We start from the raw sequence: 21,771 nt of genomic DNA on the forward strand, positions 1-21,771 counted from the left end.
CTAACAGACCTGGGTCATCAGTTGGAGAGAATGATTCTTTGACCTCAAGAGCTTAAGCCCTGTGCCTCTACAGCTTGAGGTAAAAGCCAGCTGACTTTCAGCTAAGGCTGTAGAGCAGACTTCTCTTTCCCATGTCAGTGGTCTCAGTGACTCTGGGGTTACACTAACTTGAAAGGGCCCCTTCTAGGAGACAGGAGTTCATCTCTATATTCTGTTCAGTCCTGGGACATTCTCAGAAGGCCAAGAAATTTGTTAATTTTGTGTCATCTGCAATGATGTGTTTCATGATATGGACATCTGTCCATGGGAAACAGGGTGAGAATGAACTAGTTTCTAACAGGTCACCCACGGTGTGTAAAATTGTCAGTATACTCTGACTATATTCCTGATGATTAACTATAAAATGTATTAGAGGTTGACAGTGAATATTTTTTTTCTATCTAGGATAGAGAGTACAGAAAATGCTGGGGGCTGCAAGGAGGAAAGATTACTCACTCCATGCCTTCGTGCCTGAGCTGAGTTAGGATGGGGATGGAAAAGGCTCACATACCTGTTACAGAGTTTACCAGCTGCAGGACCAGTGGGCGCCTGGTAACAATGCCAGATCCACGGGGCAGGAAGTCCCTGAAAAGAAAGAGGAAGTTTTTGATGAGTGATGCCTTCCTTCCTTCAATCTTTCCATGGCTTTCCTGCCTTTAGAAATTCAGAGATTCTAAAGCAAAATGTCTTAGCCAAGGGAAGAGAGCAACAAAACTCACGGCACTGGAAAGCAAATTTTCTCTTCCTTGAGGAAAATAAAGAGTTAGGAGGGAGATTTCCAATAGCACCTAAAGTCCTGGTGTTCAACCAGTTCTGAAAGTATAACAGACTAGACTCATCATTCTGAAAACACATTTATTGTTCAAACCACACTCAACCAGCTAAATAGCCACATGTGAATTTAGGTGCAAAACCCCCTGCTGAAAGTCAATGGCATGTGCTCCTAAATCCCTTAGGGAATTCTGATTCTTCATACACTGATTTTCACAGAGCTCTATCTTAATTTTAACCTTCCCTGCAATGTGGGAAAAACCTGCCTCTCCTACTCCAGACTGCTGGGGAGGATGGTCCTGCCACTGTCCAGAATGCTGGAGAAGCCTGCACCACTGACTGCCCTGCTCCAGATTGCTGGGGAGGCCCGTACCCTTCCCTGCCCACCAAATGGTTCCCTCCATGAAACATGTAGTATTTCTTTGTCAATCTAATTAAGCTCTCTATAATCAAGGAGCAGATATATGGGTTTGGGGACGTCAATCCATGTTTAACAGAAAAACAACAATGGAATCAAAAAATTCAAGTAACATCTGAAATACTCAGTGCCTCCTTGGATGCTTGTTACCTTAAAATGCAGTGAGCTTGTTAGTGAGTCACTCAAGCCCTGCACTTTGGATTTAAAGGCGAGACTGCATTGCTGAAAGATAGCTACGGAATGTGATCCTTCTGCAATAAAATCCATAGCAGCCACGGGCTTGCCTCCACCCAGGACTCCTCCTGACTGACTGCTTGGAGCCAAGAGCTGCTGCCGGTCATTAGCCACAGTAGCTCCTTCCAAAACCAATTCACCAAATGGCGAGATGACTAGAACACAGGACATTTTGGGGAAGGAAGGAAGCTTGCCTACATCCATTTCCGAATGCTGACTTAGCAGCCACAAGCCCCTTTTTATTTTATTTTCCATCCAAATATCTCTCTCCCCTTTTTAAAGTGAGGCATACTTACTCCAGACATTGATGACCTTGCTAGCTTATGCACAGATTTTCAAAAGTGCTCAGCCATTTCCGTTGCTCTCAGCTGCAGTGGCTGGATGCTGAGCACTTCCAAAAATCTGACCATTTTATTTCAGTGCCTAAATGGGGACTGAGTTCTTTTGAAAATCAGGTTCTTATCCCATATATAAGTTACATTATTTGTGAAGAAATCCTGCCCAACTTCCATCAGTTCTAGGCCCCAAATCCTCCTCTAACATGAACGTAACATCAGCGACTTCAGCAGAGACACTCCTTATGTGGTGTGGGCAGACAGGCCCCTACATTTCTTTATTCTTATCTTGCTATTGGAAAAAAGGTGAAGAGAGAGATGATGGTTTTGTGTTTCAGTCACTAGAGAAAGATTCAGAAAATTGGTTTGTGATTGCTGGTTTGCTAATGGACTTCCTGTGTGACTTTTATGCAAGTCACTTAACTTCTCTGTGTCTTCATTCCCCCATCTGTAAAACGAGAATAATATTTCCCTATCGCATGGGCTGATGTGAGGCTAAATTCAGTAAAGCTTTGGGAGGTGCACAGCTACTGCCATGATGGGAATACATAAAACAATTAGATAATCCCTACATCCAATAACTCTGTATCACAGCAGGTGAAAATCTGCCATCACTGGCAGTATAAATCTGGAGGAACACCATGGAAGTCAATGTGTATGGCTAGCTTTATACCACAGCAAATGAAGAGAGAATTTATTCCATTCTCAATAGTCCAACCTTTTCAGAAATCTATGTTCACTGAAGCCTTCCCCGCCTTTTCCAAAGAATACAGTCCTAGTTTCTCTGTTCCACTGGAATTACAGCTAAAACCTCTGAGTCTCTGTATCATTCTAGGTGCTAGCTGCTGTCTCATTTCCATTTATATAAAATACTGTGGGCAATATTCCAAATAAAGTCCGATTCAAGTCTTGCAGTAATTTCCTCTGACATAACTGATGTCAGTCTTTATATGTCCCAGAACTGTATTGACTTGTTTTTAACTCTGATTATATCATGAGTGAATGATATCATATTACTGCATGTTAAAACTTCCCAAACTGGTATTCCCTCTTCCAGCAACATCCATCCTCCAGTAGGACCACGGATCTTGCAGAACCAGAGAGTCCCGGGGCTGGGAGGAGGAGGGGCCAGCCAGACCAATGGCAGAAGCCCAGGGCAGGGAAGACACAGCTGGCCTGGCTGCAAGTGGGGGCTAGCAGCAGGCAGGGAGCCTGGGCCAGGAGCAGCAGCAGGGAGCAGTGGCCTGGGCTGGTCAGCCTGCAGCTCATCGCTGGGGCCAAATGGGAGGTCACTGCCCTTGGAAGCTTTGTCTGGGGCCATGCAGGAAGCCAGGGACCTGGCAAGCCATGGCTGGAGGGTGTGGTTAGGACACTTGTGCGAGAGAAGAAGTGGTTGGGAAGCCATGGGCAGGGAGTCTAGGAGCAGGAACTGAAGCCAGCAGGGAGGGCAGAATTGGCTAAATCCCTGGTCCGGAACTGCTCAGGTCCCAGGGGTGCCAGACCAGGGAGGTTGAACCTGTACAAAACTTCCTTCTCCAGGACAATGGGACAATATGTGTTGGCCTGATTCTGCACTCTGACAAGCATCTTGTGCAACATGTCCAGTGTCCTAAATTCCCACTGTAATACAGGTTGAACCCCCCTGGTCCACTACTCTCCCATCCAACAACATACACTGCACTAGAGCGCTGTGGGGGTCAGCTGGGAGTTTGGCAGCAAAGGGGGTAGTGGCCTGGTGCCTGGCCGGCCCACAGCCGGGGGCAGGGAGGCCAGCCAAGACCAGCAGCAGAGCTGGTCCCATGGCCAGGGAACCAGTGGCTGTGAGCAAAGCTGGAGTGGACCCAGGGGCAGGGAGCATGGACAGGGTGTGCAGTGGAGCCAGTCCTGCGGCTGGGGAGCCGACAACCTGGAGCCCAGCCAGAGGCTGGGAGTGGATCTGAAGGGTATCTGGGGGCCGGGAGCCTGGCCAGGGCCTGCAGTGGAGACCAGTGGCTGGGGCTGACAATGGGGTCCCAGGTTGTGAGGGAAGTCCAGCCAAGACACCAGCAGCAGAGGCACCGGAATGGCCATCCCTGGTCCAGCAAACTCCCTCATTTGAGACCAGTCAGGTCCAGAGGATGCCGTACCATGGAGGTCCCACCTGTCATGGGAGATGCGGGCCCTCAGCACCTTGCAAGATGAAGCCCTAACTGAACAAAATGATTATTTTCATAATGATCTTTGGGTCTCTCTGTCCAGAAGCTTGATTACTATTGATACTTTATATGGATATGGCATGTTTAACCTTATATCCTGCTCTTTGATAGCTTTTGATAGTCACAATTTTCCTACCAATCCATTTCCCCATGTAGACAAGAGTTACATCCAAATTCACCTAAATCACCAGTCTAGTTTCTCTGACTTCAGTCTATTTGCCTGGGTGAAAATTAGCACAATCTGGTCCCAAATACAGAGAGAGGTATTTGGGCCCCCGCCTCTATATTAGCAGAGAACCTGTGGTGTGTAACCTGCATGGCTCCTATTCACTTAAACAGGAATTAGGAGGCTCTAACTTTGCATAGCCCTTTGAAAAAATACCAAACAGTGTGGATGCCATTGAAAACAACTTGATGAAAGTGACAGTGAGAAAATGAAAGAGGCCCTTTGGCTGGTTGCGTCAGTGATGAATAATATTTCCTGCTTGACTACCCATCTGCTCATTTCCCTCTCTGCAGACTTCTGGACAGGTTCCCTCTTCCCACAGTATGCCTGTTCCTTCCCCTTGTCTTTCTGGGAATACATCAGTGCCTCTCCTGCTCAAGTGGAGTCCATCCCATTGGTGGAACGCTACGTCCACAGACTGGTTAAAATGCTACAGCTAGCTAGCTGCAAGCATGGCCAAGTCAGGTGGAAGACAGGGTGAAGGATGCTTGTCTGTCTCTTGCAGCAGGCTTAATAAACTGTTTCTGTAAATGAAGTACACTGACAGAGGCAGTGCAGCACAGACTATCTGCTTAGTAGTAGCCTCCTTGAAAGAGGTGTGAAGCCCAGTTAACAGGAAGGGGAAGAATTGTATTAGTACCAATTTTGTTCTCAGCTTTAGAAGAAGGATTGTGAAGTGATTAAATTAAATCAGAGACAGGGAATCAATACAGGAGACAAGGACAATTACACTCCAGATGACTTGGGCAGAGAAGAGGAAAGGGGTTAGATAAACTGGCTTATTTTACTCCATGAAGGAAATGTAAGGTAATGAGTCTAGGGGAAAAAAATAGAAGATAGGAAACTACGCCTTCAGTGATAACATGCTACAGAGCTCCAAACAATGAAATGATGGACATTTCAAGTTCTAAAACAAAGAAGACTCTGGGGTGGTATGAAAAGCAGCGTAATACAGTGGTAGGGAATTGATCAGTTGAAATTGTGCGTATATATGTGTGTTGTTGGACACTGAGTAGAAAGGGAAAGCAGTAGGGAAGGAGACCCTGGAAGGAAGATGAGACACAGAGCTGCTTATGGGCGCAGTACTCTTTGGAAAGACAGTCTTGGATTTCTGAGCAAGGAATCTGTCTGCTATTATGTATTCAGGAAATAGGACTGCGTGTATGTTCTTTGTAAATAAAAAGGATGACACCAAAGAAATCTCCAACTTGTATCATCAGTTTTTCTTCCCAACAGAAACAATTTTGCAAGTCCCTGAATGCTGGCTAACCGTCCAGACAAAAAAAAAAAAAGGGACAATTATCACTCTAAGCTTTTTTATTAAGCAAGGGGTCATTATTAAAGCTTTGCATGGGGGAATACTATTCTGATGGCACAGAGATCTGATTCATCACAGAAGTGGTGACACTGGGTATCATATTGTGCTCAGTACTGATGCTTTGTTATGAATAAGATATCTTAGAGTAGGTACAAAAGAGATCAAGAGGAATGATAAGGGACTTGGAGAGAAAAACCACATACTGAAACAGCTCCTTCCACTCTGGCGAAAGGTGGACTCATTGGCTGTTCTAGTTTTGTGTGAATTAAACTGTGCTTAGCAAAGCATCGGTGACTGTGCGTAACATTGGGATTAAATGTCACTGTAACAGATACAATGTGTGCTCTTGTGACCCCGCAGCTCTGTGCACTACTTGCTTCACGGCGGTTGGATTAGAAAGAGAAGACATTTGAGGGCTGAGCCAATACAGCAGGATACCACAGCTTCTGTCTTACAATGGAAGAGGATCTGTTGCATTTAAGTGTCCCATTTCAACATATTCTGTCTGCATTAGAGTTGAAATGTACATCTCTCAGTCTCCTTCTCAAACAACGTAGGAGTCATGTCTACTTTTAGCTGCTCATCATTCAGATACAGCTGTGCAGGCACCTTGGGACTTCTGAAGGGAGCCTTCCTAGGCCAGTAATACCCAATGTTAGGTTTGCCTATAAAAACACCTATGGGACAGGAGACACTCTCAGTGATGGGGAGGAAGTGATCTCAAGGAACTTGACTAGCTCACACCATCCATCAGAGCTAGTCAAGAGTAAAATCCACATCTCACAAAACTCCAGACAAAAGCATGAGCCTTCTGGTTTACATCTTCAAAAGGACACAGGGCAGGTGTGACACAGGATACATGCAGACACAGTCCACAGGAGTCTAACCACTACTTCTTTTTCAATTGTACGCAAAATCACAAAACCATACAATAAATCCTATATGCATTTCTCTGCCTTGGTTTCCCCACCACTCCAGAGCATTCCTTGGACTGAGGTCAGAGACAGCAGGGACCTCCTAGCCTTCCCTCTGAGTCCTTTTAAAACTTCTCCTTCATCACCTCTGCCTCTTGGCCTTGTTGTCAGGGGGGTAAATAAGAGGTTACGTGCGCCTCCTGGCACCTGCTCCCCCACACTCACTGTTAGTGCCTTGCTGCTTCTGGTGAGCGTGGAGGCAGTCCTGCCACTTCCCCAGAGCAACATGGCCCAAGAGCTCTAGCTTGTGCTGGTCTAGGACCACACCGCTCTCAGCACATGGGGCATGGAGGGTGAGGAGGGGTCAGACTGGGAAATGGCACATGGGGGTGGGGAGGGGTCAGAGTTCGGGGCTGAAGGGGGTTGCCCTGGTCCTTCCCAAGGCTTGGGAGGGAGGGGCACATGGCCCATTCCTCCTCTTTCCCCCACACGCCTCCAGAGGCCCTGTCACCAGTCACCACTGCTTATTGTTATTAACTTTCTACTCTCTCCAATTTCACCTTCCCTGCAAGCAGTTGTCACTGGGGTGTTTCCAGCTGGAGAGGTGGCCATTAAATTCAAATGACCCATCACTGTGCCTGGAATGGCAGAGACCAACACATTTCTGCCAGTACTTGGTCCTGCCATGAGGGCAGGGGGCTGGACCTGATGACCTCTCCAGGTCCCTTCCAGTCCTAGCATTCTATGATTCTCTGATTCTCTCGATGATGGATTTGACATTTACATGCCGGCATTAACTGAAGCAGCAGTTGTCTTAGTAACAGCTTCATAATTATCAACCAGAATTCATCAGCTGTATATACAGGTTTCCCAAATCACCACAGAGGGTTATTAACCATTGGAGCAACTTATCTAGGCTGTTCATCTGACGAAGTGGGTCTCTGCCCACAAAAGCTTATGTTCCAATAATCTGTTAGTCTGTAAAGTGCCCCAGCACTTCATGTTGTGTTTATCTAGGATGCGGTGGGTTCTCCATCACTAGACAAGTTTAAATCAAGATTGCAGGTCTTTCTTAAAGAGGTACTGTAGCTCAACAGTGGGCAAAATACAGCCCCTGGGCTAGATCCGGCCTACAAGACATTTGGATCCAGCCTGCAGCAGCCCAGCAGGACTCTTGGGCAGGCTCCCTGGCTGCTGCAGCCCCACACATTGCTCAGAGCAGCCAGCTGCTGGGGCCAGCATGTGTGTGTTTGCGTGACGTGCACCCTTTGGGAGGATGGGAGTCTCCAGGATCTGACTCTGCCTCCCGCACCGTCCTCACAGCCCGCCATTGGCTGGTTTCTGTCCAATGGGAGCTGCAGGCGTGGTGCTTGCAGGTGCATGCAGCATGCAAAGAACCGCTGCCCCCCTCCCAAGTGGCACACTGTGCAGATACACACAAACACACTGGTCCCAGCAGCTGGCCACTGTGAGTGGTGTGCGTGGATGCAGCAGGAAGGGAGCCTCCCTGAGGGTACTACTGGGCCACTGGCCTCCAAGCCAAAGCCAGCCCCTGGCACCTGACTCCCTCCTGTCCTACAGCCTGACCCCAGGTCACAATCCCCTCCTGCATCCAAACTCCCTTCCAAACCCTGCATCCTCTCATGCACCCCAATCCCTTACCCAGAGCTCCCTCTTGTACCCAAACTCCATCCCAGACCCCACACCCCTCTGTTAATATCACAGAAAAGTGTGGCCCCGACCACTTACCAAATTCTCAGAGTGGCCTTCATATCAAGAATTATTGCCCACCCTTGCTTTAGCTCAGTCACAAGTTATCAGTTTGACGCGGAATTCGCTAGGTGAACTTCTCTGGCTTGTGTTATGCAAGAGGTCAGAGCAGATAATTATAAGAGTTCCTCCCAGCCTTAAAATATATAAATCTAATCAGCTGAAGAAATACCAGGTTGCAAAACAAACGCATCACCCCACCCAACAGCAGTCTAGCCTTACTATGGAGATTTGCACTGGGTATCTGATGTGTTTTAACACTTTGCTTATAATACAGAGGGGCCTCCCTAAATTCAAAGGGTTGGAGGTTGCAAGCACTACAGTAGCACCTTTTTGAGCACAGAAAGTCACTAAGCCAGACAGGAAGCCACAGCCTCCTCTCCAGCAGGCTGTCAGCTTCTCCCCTCTTCGTTCTTCCTATTCCTGCCAAGATGTTGCTATTTCCAGCCAGCATTCCTTTAAACCTACCATACTCAACTGACTAATGCCCCTGGAGCATCTCCATGGTCAGCCAACACAACACTGTATCAGATAGCTCTTCTCAGTTGACTATCACCACCACCCCTCTACAGCACCCGACTCTTGATCTAGCCCCAGAGTGTCCAACACGCTAGCCATCAGCCACAAGTCACATGCCTGTCTCTCCTGCTGACCTCTCTTTTTTGCTACTCCTTGCTTCTCTCCACTTGCTGCTGATGTTCCATTCCTCTGTTCCTCTCCCAGTGTCACACTGACTTCTCTCCTTTGCATCCCTCCTTCCTCCTACCTCTGTCCTACTGTTCTAGGTCCTGCCTTCCAACTGTTCCTCATCTGCTACTGCGTTCTCCCACAGTCCTGTCTTCTGGCTTTCCACTGCTCTTGTCCTTCTCCAATCTTTTAGACTGGTGCTTCTCAACTTGCTTACAACTGTGGGCCAGGTATGCAGCTGAGTGTTATGAGTGCTGAATCCACACACAACATTGTGTGTGTGTGTGTGTGTGTGTGTGTGTGTGTGTGTGTAGTACTTTTTGTGCCAGTGCTATATATATATATATATATATATATACACATACACACACACACACGCAATCTGTATGTCCCTGAGGCTATCACTTAGGCTGGAGTTCTGTGCTGACTGGACTGTAAGCCGCCAACAAGTTACGAACCGCTGCCTTAAACCAGCGCATCCAGTGGATCCTTCTGGGTTAATCCATAACAGCCTATTATAACACTTTTCTTATCTGTATAATATGGTACCACCACTACTTGTGGGTGTAATATGGTACTGGCAACACAATTGGATACAATGGGTCTTTATTTCTGTGTACATGTATCACATATTCGATGACACTGGTCACTTTACTGCATACAATGATTCATTATTTCAGAATACTTGAGTGCAGATGATACTCCAGTAAAGTCAGAGACAATAATGGATGAATGTCAGAATACACACACAACAATGGAAACGCAATTAAACACAGTGGGCCTCACCTTCCACTGCCTTGCACTTTGAGTCGCCATTTACACCAGTCCAAAATGGTTGCAAAACACTCATCCTGATCAGATGGCATATACTATAAGTTTGTGGGTTAATTTTCTCAGCCAAACATAACCAAATTTGGTGGGCCCCCTACCCGCAAAAGAGTGCACCTAGCAATTTCTGCATCAAACTGATAACTTCTGATTGAGCTAAAGCAGGGGTAGGCAATAATTCTCAATATGGGGACCATGCCAAGAATTTGGTAAGTGGTCTATGCCAGTAGTTGAGGGGGCTGGCATAGAGGCGCTACAGCAGCTCTAATGTAACCTGGTGTGGTGGGGTTAGCCCCACTGTTGCAAGAAATGGGTTAAGGCAGGCTGGAAGGAGCCTACACAACACTCCCAGACAATGACTGAAGAGCTCTCAAGGGGAACCAGTCAGAGGGCAGCTTTCTGGAGCAACCCTGCATATAAGGAGCTGCTCCAGCAGAGCTGGGGCAGTTGGGTTCTGGCCAGAGAAGGTGCAGAATCAGCTCTCAGAGAGAGATAGCACCTTAGCTGGGGCAGCGCTGGACAAGCTAAGGGAAGCTTGGAAAAGGTTCCAGCCTGACTCCTCGCAGACTGCAAACCCTGAAGCAGAGTCCCAGAAGGTGCAAGAGATCACAGGAGAAGTGGCCCAGGAAGCAAGGCAGTGAAGGGTAAAGAAGAGGAGGACAGGACAATACTGCCACCAGAGAGTCTCCCGGCATGTGGATTTCAGGAGAAGCTGCATATAAAGGCTCAAAGAGCTACATGGGGTTGGCCACTCCCGTATTTGCCACATTGCAGTGCCCTATTCACCCATATGTGGTGAGTAGCAAATGTATTGGACACTGTAGCTGTACTGGACACCAAAGTACCTGTTCTGTCCTATCCTGAGACCTCTAAAGTCAACTGCAATGACTTGTTTAAGAAAATTGCAGATAAACAGCAAGAGAAAGAGAGAGATGTGCCCAGAGCAGTAAAAGTCACATTTACACCAAATCACTAACTGTAATGGCATGCTGTTGAAACTGCTGTGTAAGTTACAGTGCTGGGTTCAGTTCACAGCCTCTGTGGCTGCTCTTGAGCAAAACCACCAAATACATTAAAAAGGAAAACTCTGTAGTGACTTTGGCATAAATGCATTTGTTTAGCAGCTGCTTACCTCCCCTCCCCCACCCTGCATTCCCACCTCGTCACTTCCCATGAGTTCTAAATCCTGCTTCTCTGAACTAACAGCTTATCTCTAACAGCACAGACCAGCTCCCAGCAGCCTTTGCAGTCATTTCCTCACCTTATCACCCACTCCGTTGTCTCTCCTATCTTTGTGTCTCGCTAAATTCTTTTTTACCCAACATCAGGATAAGGGACCAAGTTTTCCAGTATTGGTGTGAATTCGATTTTCCACCCACACCAATTTTGCACTGGTCTAACACCACTGACTTCAATGGATTCTCTCCTGCAGTGGCCCAGGGAGCCCACGACAGCAGGGGCGTAAACTAGTCTGCACCAGGGTCTAAACTGACATGGGGATGAATGCATCCTATAAAATTAAACAGAATTATTCACACTTGTAAATCCAGAGTAACTGCACTGAAGTCAAAGATGACACTCTGGATATACACTAGTACTAACAGCAGAATGCGGCCTCAAATTTCTCAAGGACTGGGACGAAGGTAGAGATGGTGCCATGGCTACATCTCAGCACAGAACAAACCTAAATGTGCAAATTATTGCATTATACAACATCACATAGACTTCTGACATGAAGCTGCTTTTCTGTCTTTACTGATCCTATATAAAATATGAGCTAAAATCTCTCTGCACAGAGAGGTGGGGTAAGGACAAACAGTGCATTTATTTGGAATTTTCTTGTTTTGACAATGTATTAGAGCCTATAAACATATGGTCTGGGGCTGATATTTATTCTTCATTTTTATTTACAATAGTTGTATGAAAATTAATAACTGGAAAGAACAGAAAATTAGTATATGAATACAGTAAGTCATGCTGCTGTGGCTGTCCACTGCCATCTTTACATCTCCAGAGAAGGTGAGAGGCTCTTGTGGGGAAAACAAGGACAATAAATATGGGTAAAATATTGTTAATGACTTTTTGGCAGGTGTTCGGATGTGTCAATGTACGGAGAAATCAATTGTTCTGATTACAAAGGGTTGTTATGTTAAGGCTGGGTGGCTGGGGCCAGTCAGTAATGTAGCTAGCCCTCCGGTATAGAAAGGATGTGGATGCATTGGAGAGGGTTCAGCGGAGGGCAATGAAAATGATTAGGAGGCTGGAGCACATGACCTAGGAGGAGAGACTGAGGGATTGGGGGTTATTTAGTTTGCAGAAGACAAGAGTGAGAGGTGATTTGACAGAAGCCTTCAACTTCCTGAAGGGGGGGCTCTAAAGACGATGGAGAGAGGCTGTTCTCTGTAGTGACAGATGACAGAACAAGGAGCAATGGTCTGAATTTACAGAGGGAGAGGAGTAGGTTGGATATTTGGAAAAACTATTTCACCAGGAGAATGGTGAAGCACTGGAATGCGTTACCTAGAGAGGTGGTGGAATCTCCATCTCTAGAGGTTTTTAAGTCCCAGCTTGACAAAGTCCGGGCTGGGATGATTTAGTTCAGGTTGATCTTGCTTTAGGCAGTGGGCTGGACTAGATGACCTCCTAAGGTCCCTTTCAGCCCTAGAATTCCATGATTTATCTCTTTTTAACTCCTTTCTTTCCTTCCATCTAGAAATGTAACTTCCAGCTTCAGAATTGTCTCTCTCCTAAAGGAGCCAGCTTTTTAGGGCAATGTGACAAAGAACAAATTATTGCCATTCAAAGGGGGAGAAGGGTGATCTGTATCCTATATAGGCCCCTGGGCCATTCAGCGGTAGAACCTTGCACAGAACCATCCATAGCCGTGTCTACACGTGCACGCTACTTCGAAGTAGCGGCACTAACTTCGAAATAGCGCCCGTCACGGCTACACGTGTTGGGCGCTATTTCGATGTTAACATCGACGTTAGGCGGCGAGACGTCGAAGCCGCTAACCCCATGAGAGGATGGGAATAGCACCCTACGTCGACGTTCAATGTCGAAGTAGGGACTGTGTAGTCATTGCACGTCTCGCAACATCGAAATTGTGGGGTCCTCCATGGCGGCCATCAGCTGGGGGGTTGAGAGACGCTGTCTCTCCAGCCCGTGCGGGGCTCTATGGTCACCGTGTGCAGCAGCCCTTAGCCCAGGGCTTCTGGCTGCTGCTGCTGCAGCGGGGGATTCATGCTGCATGCACAGGGTCTGCAACTCGTTGTCGGCTCTGTGTATCTTGTGCTGTTTAGTGCAACTGTGTCTGGGAGGGGCCCTTTAAGGGAGCGACTTGCTGTTGAGTCCGCCCTGTGACCCTGTCTGCAGCTGTGCCTGGCACCCTTATTTCGATGTGTGCTACTGTGGCATGTAGACGTTCCCTCGCAGTGCCTATTTTGATGTGGTGCTGCGCAACGTCGATGTTGAACATCGACGTTGCCAGCCCTGGAGGACGTGTAGACGTTATTCTATTTCGATGTCTCCACATCGAAATAGGCTACTTCGAAGTAGGCTTCACGTGTAGACATAGCCCATAGGTCCAGTCTGCAAGAGTACTGCAACCTGCATATGTTCAAAAATTGCAATTCAGGCACTCAAAAACATGAGACTGGCTTAAAAAGCTCATATTTTACATGATGATATATGGCTTTTTTTGTTTGCCTTTTTATTTTAGGCACCCTGCTTCATGTTTTCTTGCTCCACAACCATGAGGACTAGAAATTAGTCATAGTCATAGGGTTCAAAGCCAGAAAGGACCACCAGATCATGCTCTCTGACCTCCTACAATGTGACATTGCCACTAAGAGGTCCCTGAGATGCAAGCAAACTGGTTCTGCATATCTGTTGCCCTAATACTCATGGATGAATAACGATTTAGGATATTGTTCTATCACAGTGAGATTATCTGTCTTCCTTCTATTACAGGGCAGCAGACAAACCAATCCAGGAGCCAGAACAAGTCATGGAGGGATAATTTCCTTCCCATTTCCTGACAACACAGTGGAAATCAACAGTTTCCATGGAAACAAGTCAGTTTGGTGCCTGTGCATTGCCTGCATCTTGTGTTGCTGCATATCAGGCCCATGTTGAAAGATTCTTGAGCCACGGCCATGGATTTTGTTCAGTGTTTGCTTAAAGGAATATAGGGCATGATTCATCCATAAATTCCCACTTCCTTTACCTTCTGTGTTATACATTTCAGCAGAGTTTCTGCTGTGACAGAATTAATCATGAGTATCTCTCCCCCTCATTCAGATGGACTTATCCATAGGATCCCTCCCCACTACAGTCCTGCAGATGGATTAGCCCTGAAAACTGGACTACAGTAAAGCACAGGTAGGAAAGAACATTATGCACTGACATTAGCACAGCTCTGCCTCCGGTTGCCTGGGTGCAGTTGTTGTGCTCTGATTTCCTTCCTCTGCACTTTGGAGACAAGATCTCTCCAGGGATTTCCCTCCTGGAAGAATGGTACAGTCTACAATGCCCATGTTTAATCCCCAAAAGCAACATCCTATTATAGCAAATGCCACACTGACTCTAAGATGCAGCACGAGGGGCCTTAGGGGAATACAGAATGCAGTGCAGGTGTTATGCGGCTTCCTCTAGGCCCTTGGGGTAAAAGAAAGGGGAGCACTGATTCTGATTAGCTGTCCTAGGATATTTAGGCTAAAAGGGGGTCTTGTGCTGGTTCTGTGCAGTGGTACCAAGAACTTCAGGGGAACACAAAACGGATGCATGATATATTGCAGCTTTGGCAATTCCATGGTAATGGACAGTATAGGTCCAGAGGAATATAAAAAGCAGGGCTCATTCCAGGCAGAGGCACTGGAATCATCAGGGTAATAAAGAATGTGGCACTGGTTTTGTACAATGACACCAAGAATCCCAGAGTAACCATGATGGCAGTTCTGGTTCTGAGCAGCTCTGGGTCTCTAGCAGTCCAGGGCTACACTGTGCTGTGCTAGCAGAAGCATATGGTCCACTCCAGGAACAGGTAAAATGGATGCTTCTCATCTGCAGTGCTGCTGATTTCTCATCGTAGCAGAAGCAGAAAGGGCATATTTGTTCGGGTTTCTTGCTGTATTTTCTTGATCACTGCAGTATTTGTGTGCTGACAAAACCCACTAATCCTGCTTAGAGTGTGTTTGTGGCTTGCTGTGCTGTCTGCTTTGCTGTCTGCATGACTCCATCCCAACACACCTTGGAGCTCCCAGGAGGCCTCCTTCCAGTGTGATGGCGCCATCAAGCTCCAGAGATCTCCTAAGGCATCAAATTAGCGCAAGCTGAATGACAGGTGTGAAAGAATCCAACTTGGATGAACGTGCAGGCATACCAAGGACTTGGCCTCTTTGTCGGTCTCCTCCTCAGGGCCACAGTGAAGTCTAATGACTCTGTAGTAGCTTGCCTCAATGACTTGCTCCACTCAGACCCAGTGCACCAAAACAGAGGTCCTTGCTGGCAATATTGGCTTTCCCATGGCAGAGGGAGCTCCAGCCTTCCAAAACACCATGGCTGCATCTACATGAGAAAGTTCTTTTGAACGATTTTTCAAAACAAGGGGGCTCTTTCGAAAGGTCCTGTGGAGCATCTACACACAAAAAGCATTATTTCAAAAGTAAATTGAAAGAATGTGGCAGTCCTTTCAAAATCACTGTTCCTTTCCTATTTCAGGAAGAGTGCTGCCTTACGAAAGCTTCTTTAGACAGAAAACATATAGACACTCTGCAGGGCCCTTCTTTCAAAAGAACAGTCTTCGTTTTCGATCCCTGGCTTGTTCTTTTGAAAGAGTGGGGGCTGTGTGGATGCTCTCTTTTGAAAGAGCAGATCACTGTTTTGATCTGCTTTTCTGTGTGTGGACGCACTCTTTCGAAAGAAGCTCTTTCGGAAGCGATCTTCCAGAAGAGCTTCTTTCAAAAGATCTCTGTAGTGGAGACATAGCTCCCCTGTATAAATAATATCCAGCACCTTGGCAGGCTGAAAAATAACAGGACAACCTGCACAGTAACACAGGAAGGAGGAAATGGAAGGTTGCTGTGAAAACGCCAGCTACGCTCAGGCACTGCTGTTAAAATGTCTTGAGATTGAAGACAGCATCAGCCTAATGCTTGTATTGTGATTTTTTTCCAATGGCCTAATCTGACTCAGGGGTGTAAAGGTGAACTCGGGTCAGGATATAGCTGGTAACAGATAAAAGAGTGCTGTATAGCAAAAACAGCCCCCTTGCCCCCAGTATAAAGATGCCATTACTATGCTTTACAAGGCGGTTGACTTCTGAAGGGCCAAGTACTCTGGCTGTCAACACATGCACAGAGACACGTTTCATGTGTCCTCTAGGCCTCCCTGGAAATACAAGACAAATGATCCTTCTTGCGCCCTCTCTCTCTGGAGATAGGAAGCTACCAAGTAATAAAGGGCTTCCAGCTTTCAAGACCACATATGTGGCATGCACTGGTTATAGTTGATCAAGACTCTGAGGTATATCTGCACTGCAGTGGGGAGTTGCGGCTCCTAGCCTGGGTAGACAGACATGCCGTAGCTCTACTTAAGCCAGCACACTAAAAACAACAGTGTGGACATTGTGGAACGGACGGCGCAGGCAAAGCACATGAGTTGGGCCCAAAGTGGACCCAGAGGGTTGGGCAGGTTGAGATTTGGTTGGCTAGCTCGAGTTAGTGTGCGTCTGCTTACCCAGGCTGGGACTCACGCCTCCCAGGTGCAGCGTAGAGAGACCCAAAGGGTTCTGGACTCTGGCATTTGCAGAGAGAGGAATAAAGAAGAAAAATGTCTTTCAGGAGCTGCTTGATCACTGCCTCCTCTTGGATGGGATTTCCTACAATCACATACTGCATGGTAGGTGGTGTGCTACGGAGTATGACAGTCTCCCTGGACCTAGTTGTGTTAGCCTATGCTGTACAAAGATGGAAAAGGCACTGAGCATCAGGGGAGGAAGGCAGACTGTCTAGGGTCTATATTCATTATCACAGGCACATAGAGGGGAAAGCTGTGGAGCAGAGAGTAGACTCTCAGGGTCTATATTGACAGAGAGGTAGCCGTGTTAGTCTGAACTCCAACAAAACAAAGCAACAGAAATGTAGCACTTTAAAGATTAACAAAATGATTTATTTGGTGATGAGCGTTTGTGGGACAGACCCACTTCATCAGATCGATTTCATTTCCAATACAGACTGACATGTATAAGTACAGAGGACCAAAAAGAAAAAAAATTGCAATAAAAACTGATGTCAAACAGGATAGAAGGAAGGGGGTGAAAGGTGGGGGGATGTTAATTGTCCTATATTAGGGTCTATATTAGTTATCACAGGCTGTGCATTAGAGGCACAGCCACTGCAGGACAGGGCAGTCTCTCCAGGAAGCATGCATGTTATCACAGACTGAGGATGTGCTGCTGTCCTAGAGAGAATATTAAAATGGTGCTGTATAGCTCCAATCCATGTCTGCCTGGAAGAAGATGCAGGAATGGTACCAGGCTCCTTGCTGTGCTCTGCACCTCTGCAGTTTCAGATGTAATTAGGATCACACTGGCTGGAAATGTGCTGTGTCAGAGACGCTGCTCCTCTAGCCCTTGAGAAATAGCAGCTTGATCACTAACAGCTCCAGTACAGCAAACCCTTGGCATTGTACTGAATTTAAAAACAAGACAGTCTAATTTCCAAACCTCAAAGCACTGGAGGAGAAAACAACAGCTCCAGGAGTGACTGACCATAGAGGGTGAATCTCCATTCTCCCCCCAGAAGACAATGTTTCTAGGTCAGGGTTGGGATCCATTTTAAATTAAGAGAGCATCAACTCCTCTGTCACATCAAATGATTCCTCTAGGTCAAGCCAGGGATGCATTGGAATAGCAGAGTGGGAAGAGCACAGACTTGAATAAGCAGGCAGCAGACAGAACCTTGGGCTTCCATTCTCAACACGCCTGCCCCTTATCATTCATCAGATGGGTAACGGAGTAGGTCTGTATCTTCAAAAACAACAAGAAGTCCTGTGGCATCTTATTGACTAACAGATATTTTGGGGCATAAGCTTTCATGGGCATAAAGACCTGCTTTGTCAGATGCATGATTCATTCACTTTTTCAAGGAAGAAAAGAAATTCACCCAAAGCCCCTTTCCCTGCACACACATCAAAACAAAACAACAACAAAATCTCAGCAACCACTGTTCTAGAAGTGGATTCTGATTTTGGGTGATCCAGTCTTTGATGCCCAATTTGAGACAAGACACTTTAATGCTGGCTGAATAGATGCCCTCCAGACTGAGGGACGCAGAATTAGGGGCCACTTCTAAATATGTTGCCCTTAAAAATAAAACCCAATAAGATTCATTATCTCGGGATCCTTCCTCTTCTGCGGAGTATCCAGAGTGTCAAGCGCTCTCCATCTAGACTTCAAATGAAGACAACCAACATTGCGCGCGCACACACACACACACACAATGAAATGACTCCAGGAAAAAGCACAAACCCCACACAGCCAAGAAGAAGAAATCCCGCTATGATCGCTTTCAACATCCACAATGAAGTGAAGGAGATGGCCTGAACACAGAATGACTGGCTCTGCAGTGACACATCACGTACCACCCCATCGGAGATCTCTAGAGCTTGCTCTGCCTTTTGGTCCTCATTCCCATGTGGCAACAGTTTTCTGCTTGATGCTGCCACCATGCTCAGGCAATTCCCAGCTATACATAGAGTCATTTCTATTAGAAGTAAAAGCACAATCAGCTTAAGAAACAACTAGAGATTACCAAAGCGATCACAGCACACAGTGAGGGAGAGAGAGCAACAACCGTTATGTGTGTTTTTACTAGAATCAAAGGACTTTACCCTGACTGCACAACATTATAAATCAGGAGCTGCAGCTGTATAAAATGTGTGAGTGAGCTGAGAATCAAGCCCATTGCCTTGTCGTGTCAGAGCAGAATTGTTCCCTCAGGGTATGTCTGTAGAGCAAGCTGGAAGCTATAATGCCCGGTGCAAGTTGACACATGGGCTACATCCTAAAAATAGCAGGTTGGTCATCACAGCAGCAAGTGCAGCAGCTCAGGCTAGCTGCCCGAGCATGCACCCACAGCCGGGCTGGGTATGTTTATACTTGGGTGGCTAACCCAAGCAGCTGCTTATGCTGCTATGGCCACACTGCTATTTTTAGTGCACTAGTTAGAGCAGAGCTGGCCCCTGTATGTCGGAAGTGCAGCTCCCGTCCCAGATGTTGTGTAGACATACCTTAAGAGAGACATCGGGATGTATGGTACAGAGGCAATTGTGTGTCAGGGGAGGGTACCGTAAACCCTTGTTTTTAGAAGTTTATAACTGTATGGATGGTTTCTGAACTGAAACATGGCTTGTTAACTGTCGTCCCCAAAATATAGGGCCAGACCCTAAAGAACTAGTCATTACTCAGGCTAGACCTGCATTGATAGTAATGATCACAGGCTTCACAATATTGCCTTTAAGACTTTTCCCCTCCCAATATACAGGAAATCAGCAAAGTCTTTTTTTCCCTATCTGAGGAAAGGAGCATAACAGACTTTCTAGTGCTCTCCTGGGCAGAGTAGCTCCGCTCTTAAAAAAAAAAAAAAAAGTTTGCAGATGTTGAGACATGAATACTCAATGTCTCTGTGGACTTCTGCCTGTTGATGTTCTAAGAAAAAAAGTCCTTTAGTACAGCTGAGAAAGAGGGTGTGTTCTGAAATAAGGCAATAGTTTATCCTCTATTTCAACTTTTTTACAGTGGTTCAGCTACACTCCATGGTAGTATAATTTAATTTGATGTAGCCTCTTTCAGGGGGACCATATCCTGCCCTGGCACCTTGCTATTCTAACTTCTGCAATTTTGTATCCAGGGTGCAGTTTCATTAGTACAAAATGATTGCACTGGCATGATAAACAGGATCCTGACAATTTCTGATACTCTTTACAGTAGCAGACACACCAGGGAATTCAACTTGTGTAGCTTTAATAGTGTGGCCTAAGCCCATATAAAACACAAAGTGAGAAGTAAAGATGGATGGCGCTGGGGTAGTGAGTTGTTATTATTAGAGCATTATTTTTACTTCAAGAGACCTGAGTTCAATTCATAAGTCACATGTGAAATGGAATTGGGTTCACCCAAATCCCATTTTGTGTATCTCATAGCCGACAATATTAGGAAAGGCCAGAGCAGTGATGCCAACTGCAAACATTCAGAAACCATGAGCAATGTACCGAAACCCATGAGGCTGGCTTAAAAATCATGAGATTTTAAATATAATACGTTTGGGAGTTCTTTTTCATTTTGCTCCCCAAGCTGGAGCAACTAGTGGGTCACATTTTCAAGTTCTTTTCTGCAACACAAACTTGTCTTTAAATACAGCAGCTGAGATCCCTAGTTGAGAACTTGATTTCTGCATCTCGGATTTTAAGAAAAAGAAATCACGAGACTGTCAGTGGAATCACAAGAGTTAGCAGTACTAACAGGAAAGAGGGAATAATTGCATTGGGGAAATTTACATAGCATCTGCCCCATTATATCTTCATGAACACCTATTTCATACAGAATGTTAAAAAGAGATTGAGCATGAAAGGTGAAATTCCATCCTTCATCCTCTCTATCCCTGGGTCTAGCAAGGGCTTCAGAATCAAGAATCATGGGACTTTTTACATACAATATATGAATATGGATACAGGGTCACACTCAGGTTCCATGCTTTTCTTATAGTGGTGCAAACCAGCCACAATTCCATTGAACTCAGTGGAAGTACATCATCATAAAACTAACATAAGCAAGAACAGAATACGACTGCCCACCCAGAGAGTAAATTTAGCAGCTGACTAGGAGTCATGAGCTCCTGACATCTCATTACAACTCTGATACTCATTGAATGGCCTTGAGCAAGTCACTAAATGTCTCTGGCTCAGTTTCCTCATCTTTCTAAAAGGTATTAGGACAATTAATTAGCTACTTCAGCTCAGAGACTATTATTTATTAGTGAATGACTGCAAAGTATTTTGAAGATGAAAAGCTTTATATAGGTGAAGCATATTATTAATTGTTCTGAATATCTAGATTTCTGAGGTTAAATCAATCTGTTAATATCATTTAATACCATTAAAATGGTGGGATTAGGACTAAGTGAAGATAAGTAAGAGAGCAACGTTCATGAGCATCATCTTCAATCACTTTCCACCACCACCCTAACATTTAGACTTAGTAACAAGTGATGAGAAAAAAAATGCCTTCTGTGACTAAGATCCATTCAACTGCTCCAGGTAGACAATATGTAAATTAATGCTCATGATGGCTACATTACTAATGCCATAGATGAAATTAGATAAAGAGGCTAGAGAACAAAAAGAAGAGAGGGTTTTGGAGCTATCAGAACCAGTAACCCTCACACATGCTGTCATCTGGACTCCTCCAGGTCTCTGCAGACTGGTTGAGACAGTGACTCTAGTCATCTTGAAGTCCTGAGCTATATTCTGTCCTAGGGTCTGTGGAGCAGCTGATCACTTCCCTTTGCACAGATCTATGTGAATTATAATCTATAATTATAATCTATTAATATATTATAATCACTGAGGTGCTTTCTGTTTTGGCCCATGACTGAAGCATGTACCTTTCTCGGCAGATAAACCTAACTATAATGGGAATCATAATAGAAAGAGCCTTTATTCCAACACAACCATGATTTACGCATCTCCTTTTTTCTCTTATTAAACACTGTGTTGTTAATCATTACATTTTGTCAGATCAGGGCCCCATTGTGCTAGGCACCATATAAGCATATGGTAAAAGACGTTTCCTGTCCCAAAGAGCTTACAGTCTACATAACACCCCATGTTTCTCTGTATAGCTCTATATGGGAGAACGTAGGAAGTGCTAAAATGTGATCCACCTAATATCCTGCTTCCTGCTGCGTTGTAACACAGATCCATCCTGTCTAGTAGTTTGTCTCTTATAAGCTGTGTCTACACGTGCACGCTAGTTCG

The 21,771-nt window shown here is 45.8% G+C and overlaps 1 protein-coding gene across 9 annotated transcripts in view; it reads right to left on the reverse strand.

Moving 5' to 3' along the window:
• DNM1 (dynamin 1) overlaps positions 1–21,771 on the reverse strand; it is a 147,571-nt gene that overhangs the window by 111,093 nt on the left and 14,707 nt on the right. For all 9 annotated transcript variants that reach the window (XM_075015879.1, XM_075015880.1, XM_075015877.1 and 6 more), the window contains exon 2: positions 551–624. In XM_075015879.1, coding sequence (XP_074871980.1) covers positions 551–624 — 74 coding nt within the window. The remainder of the gene's footprint in view (positions 1–550; positions 625–21,771) is intronic.

Source organism: Carettochelys insculpta, chromosome 21 (assembly GCF_033958435.1).
Source record: "Carettochelys insculpta isolate YL-2023 chromosome 21, ASM3395843v1, whole genome shotgun sequence".
Classification (NCBI taxonomy): Eukaryota; Metazoa; Chordata; order Testudines; family Carettochelyidae; genus Carettochelys; species Carettochelys insculpta.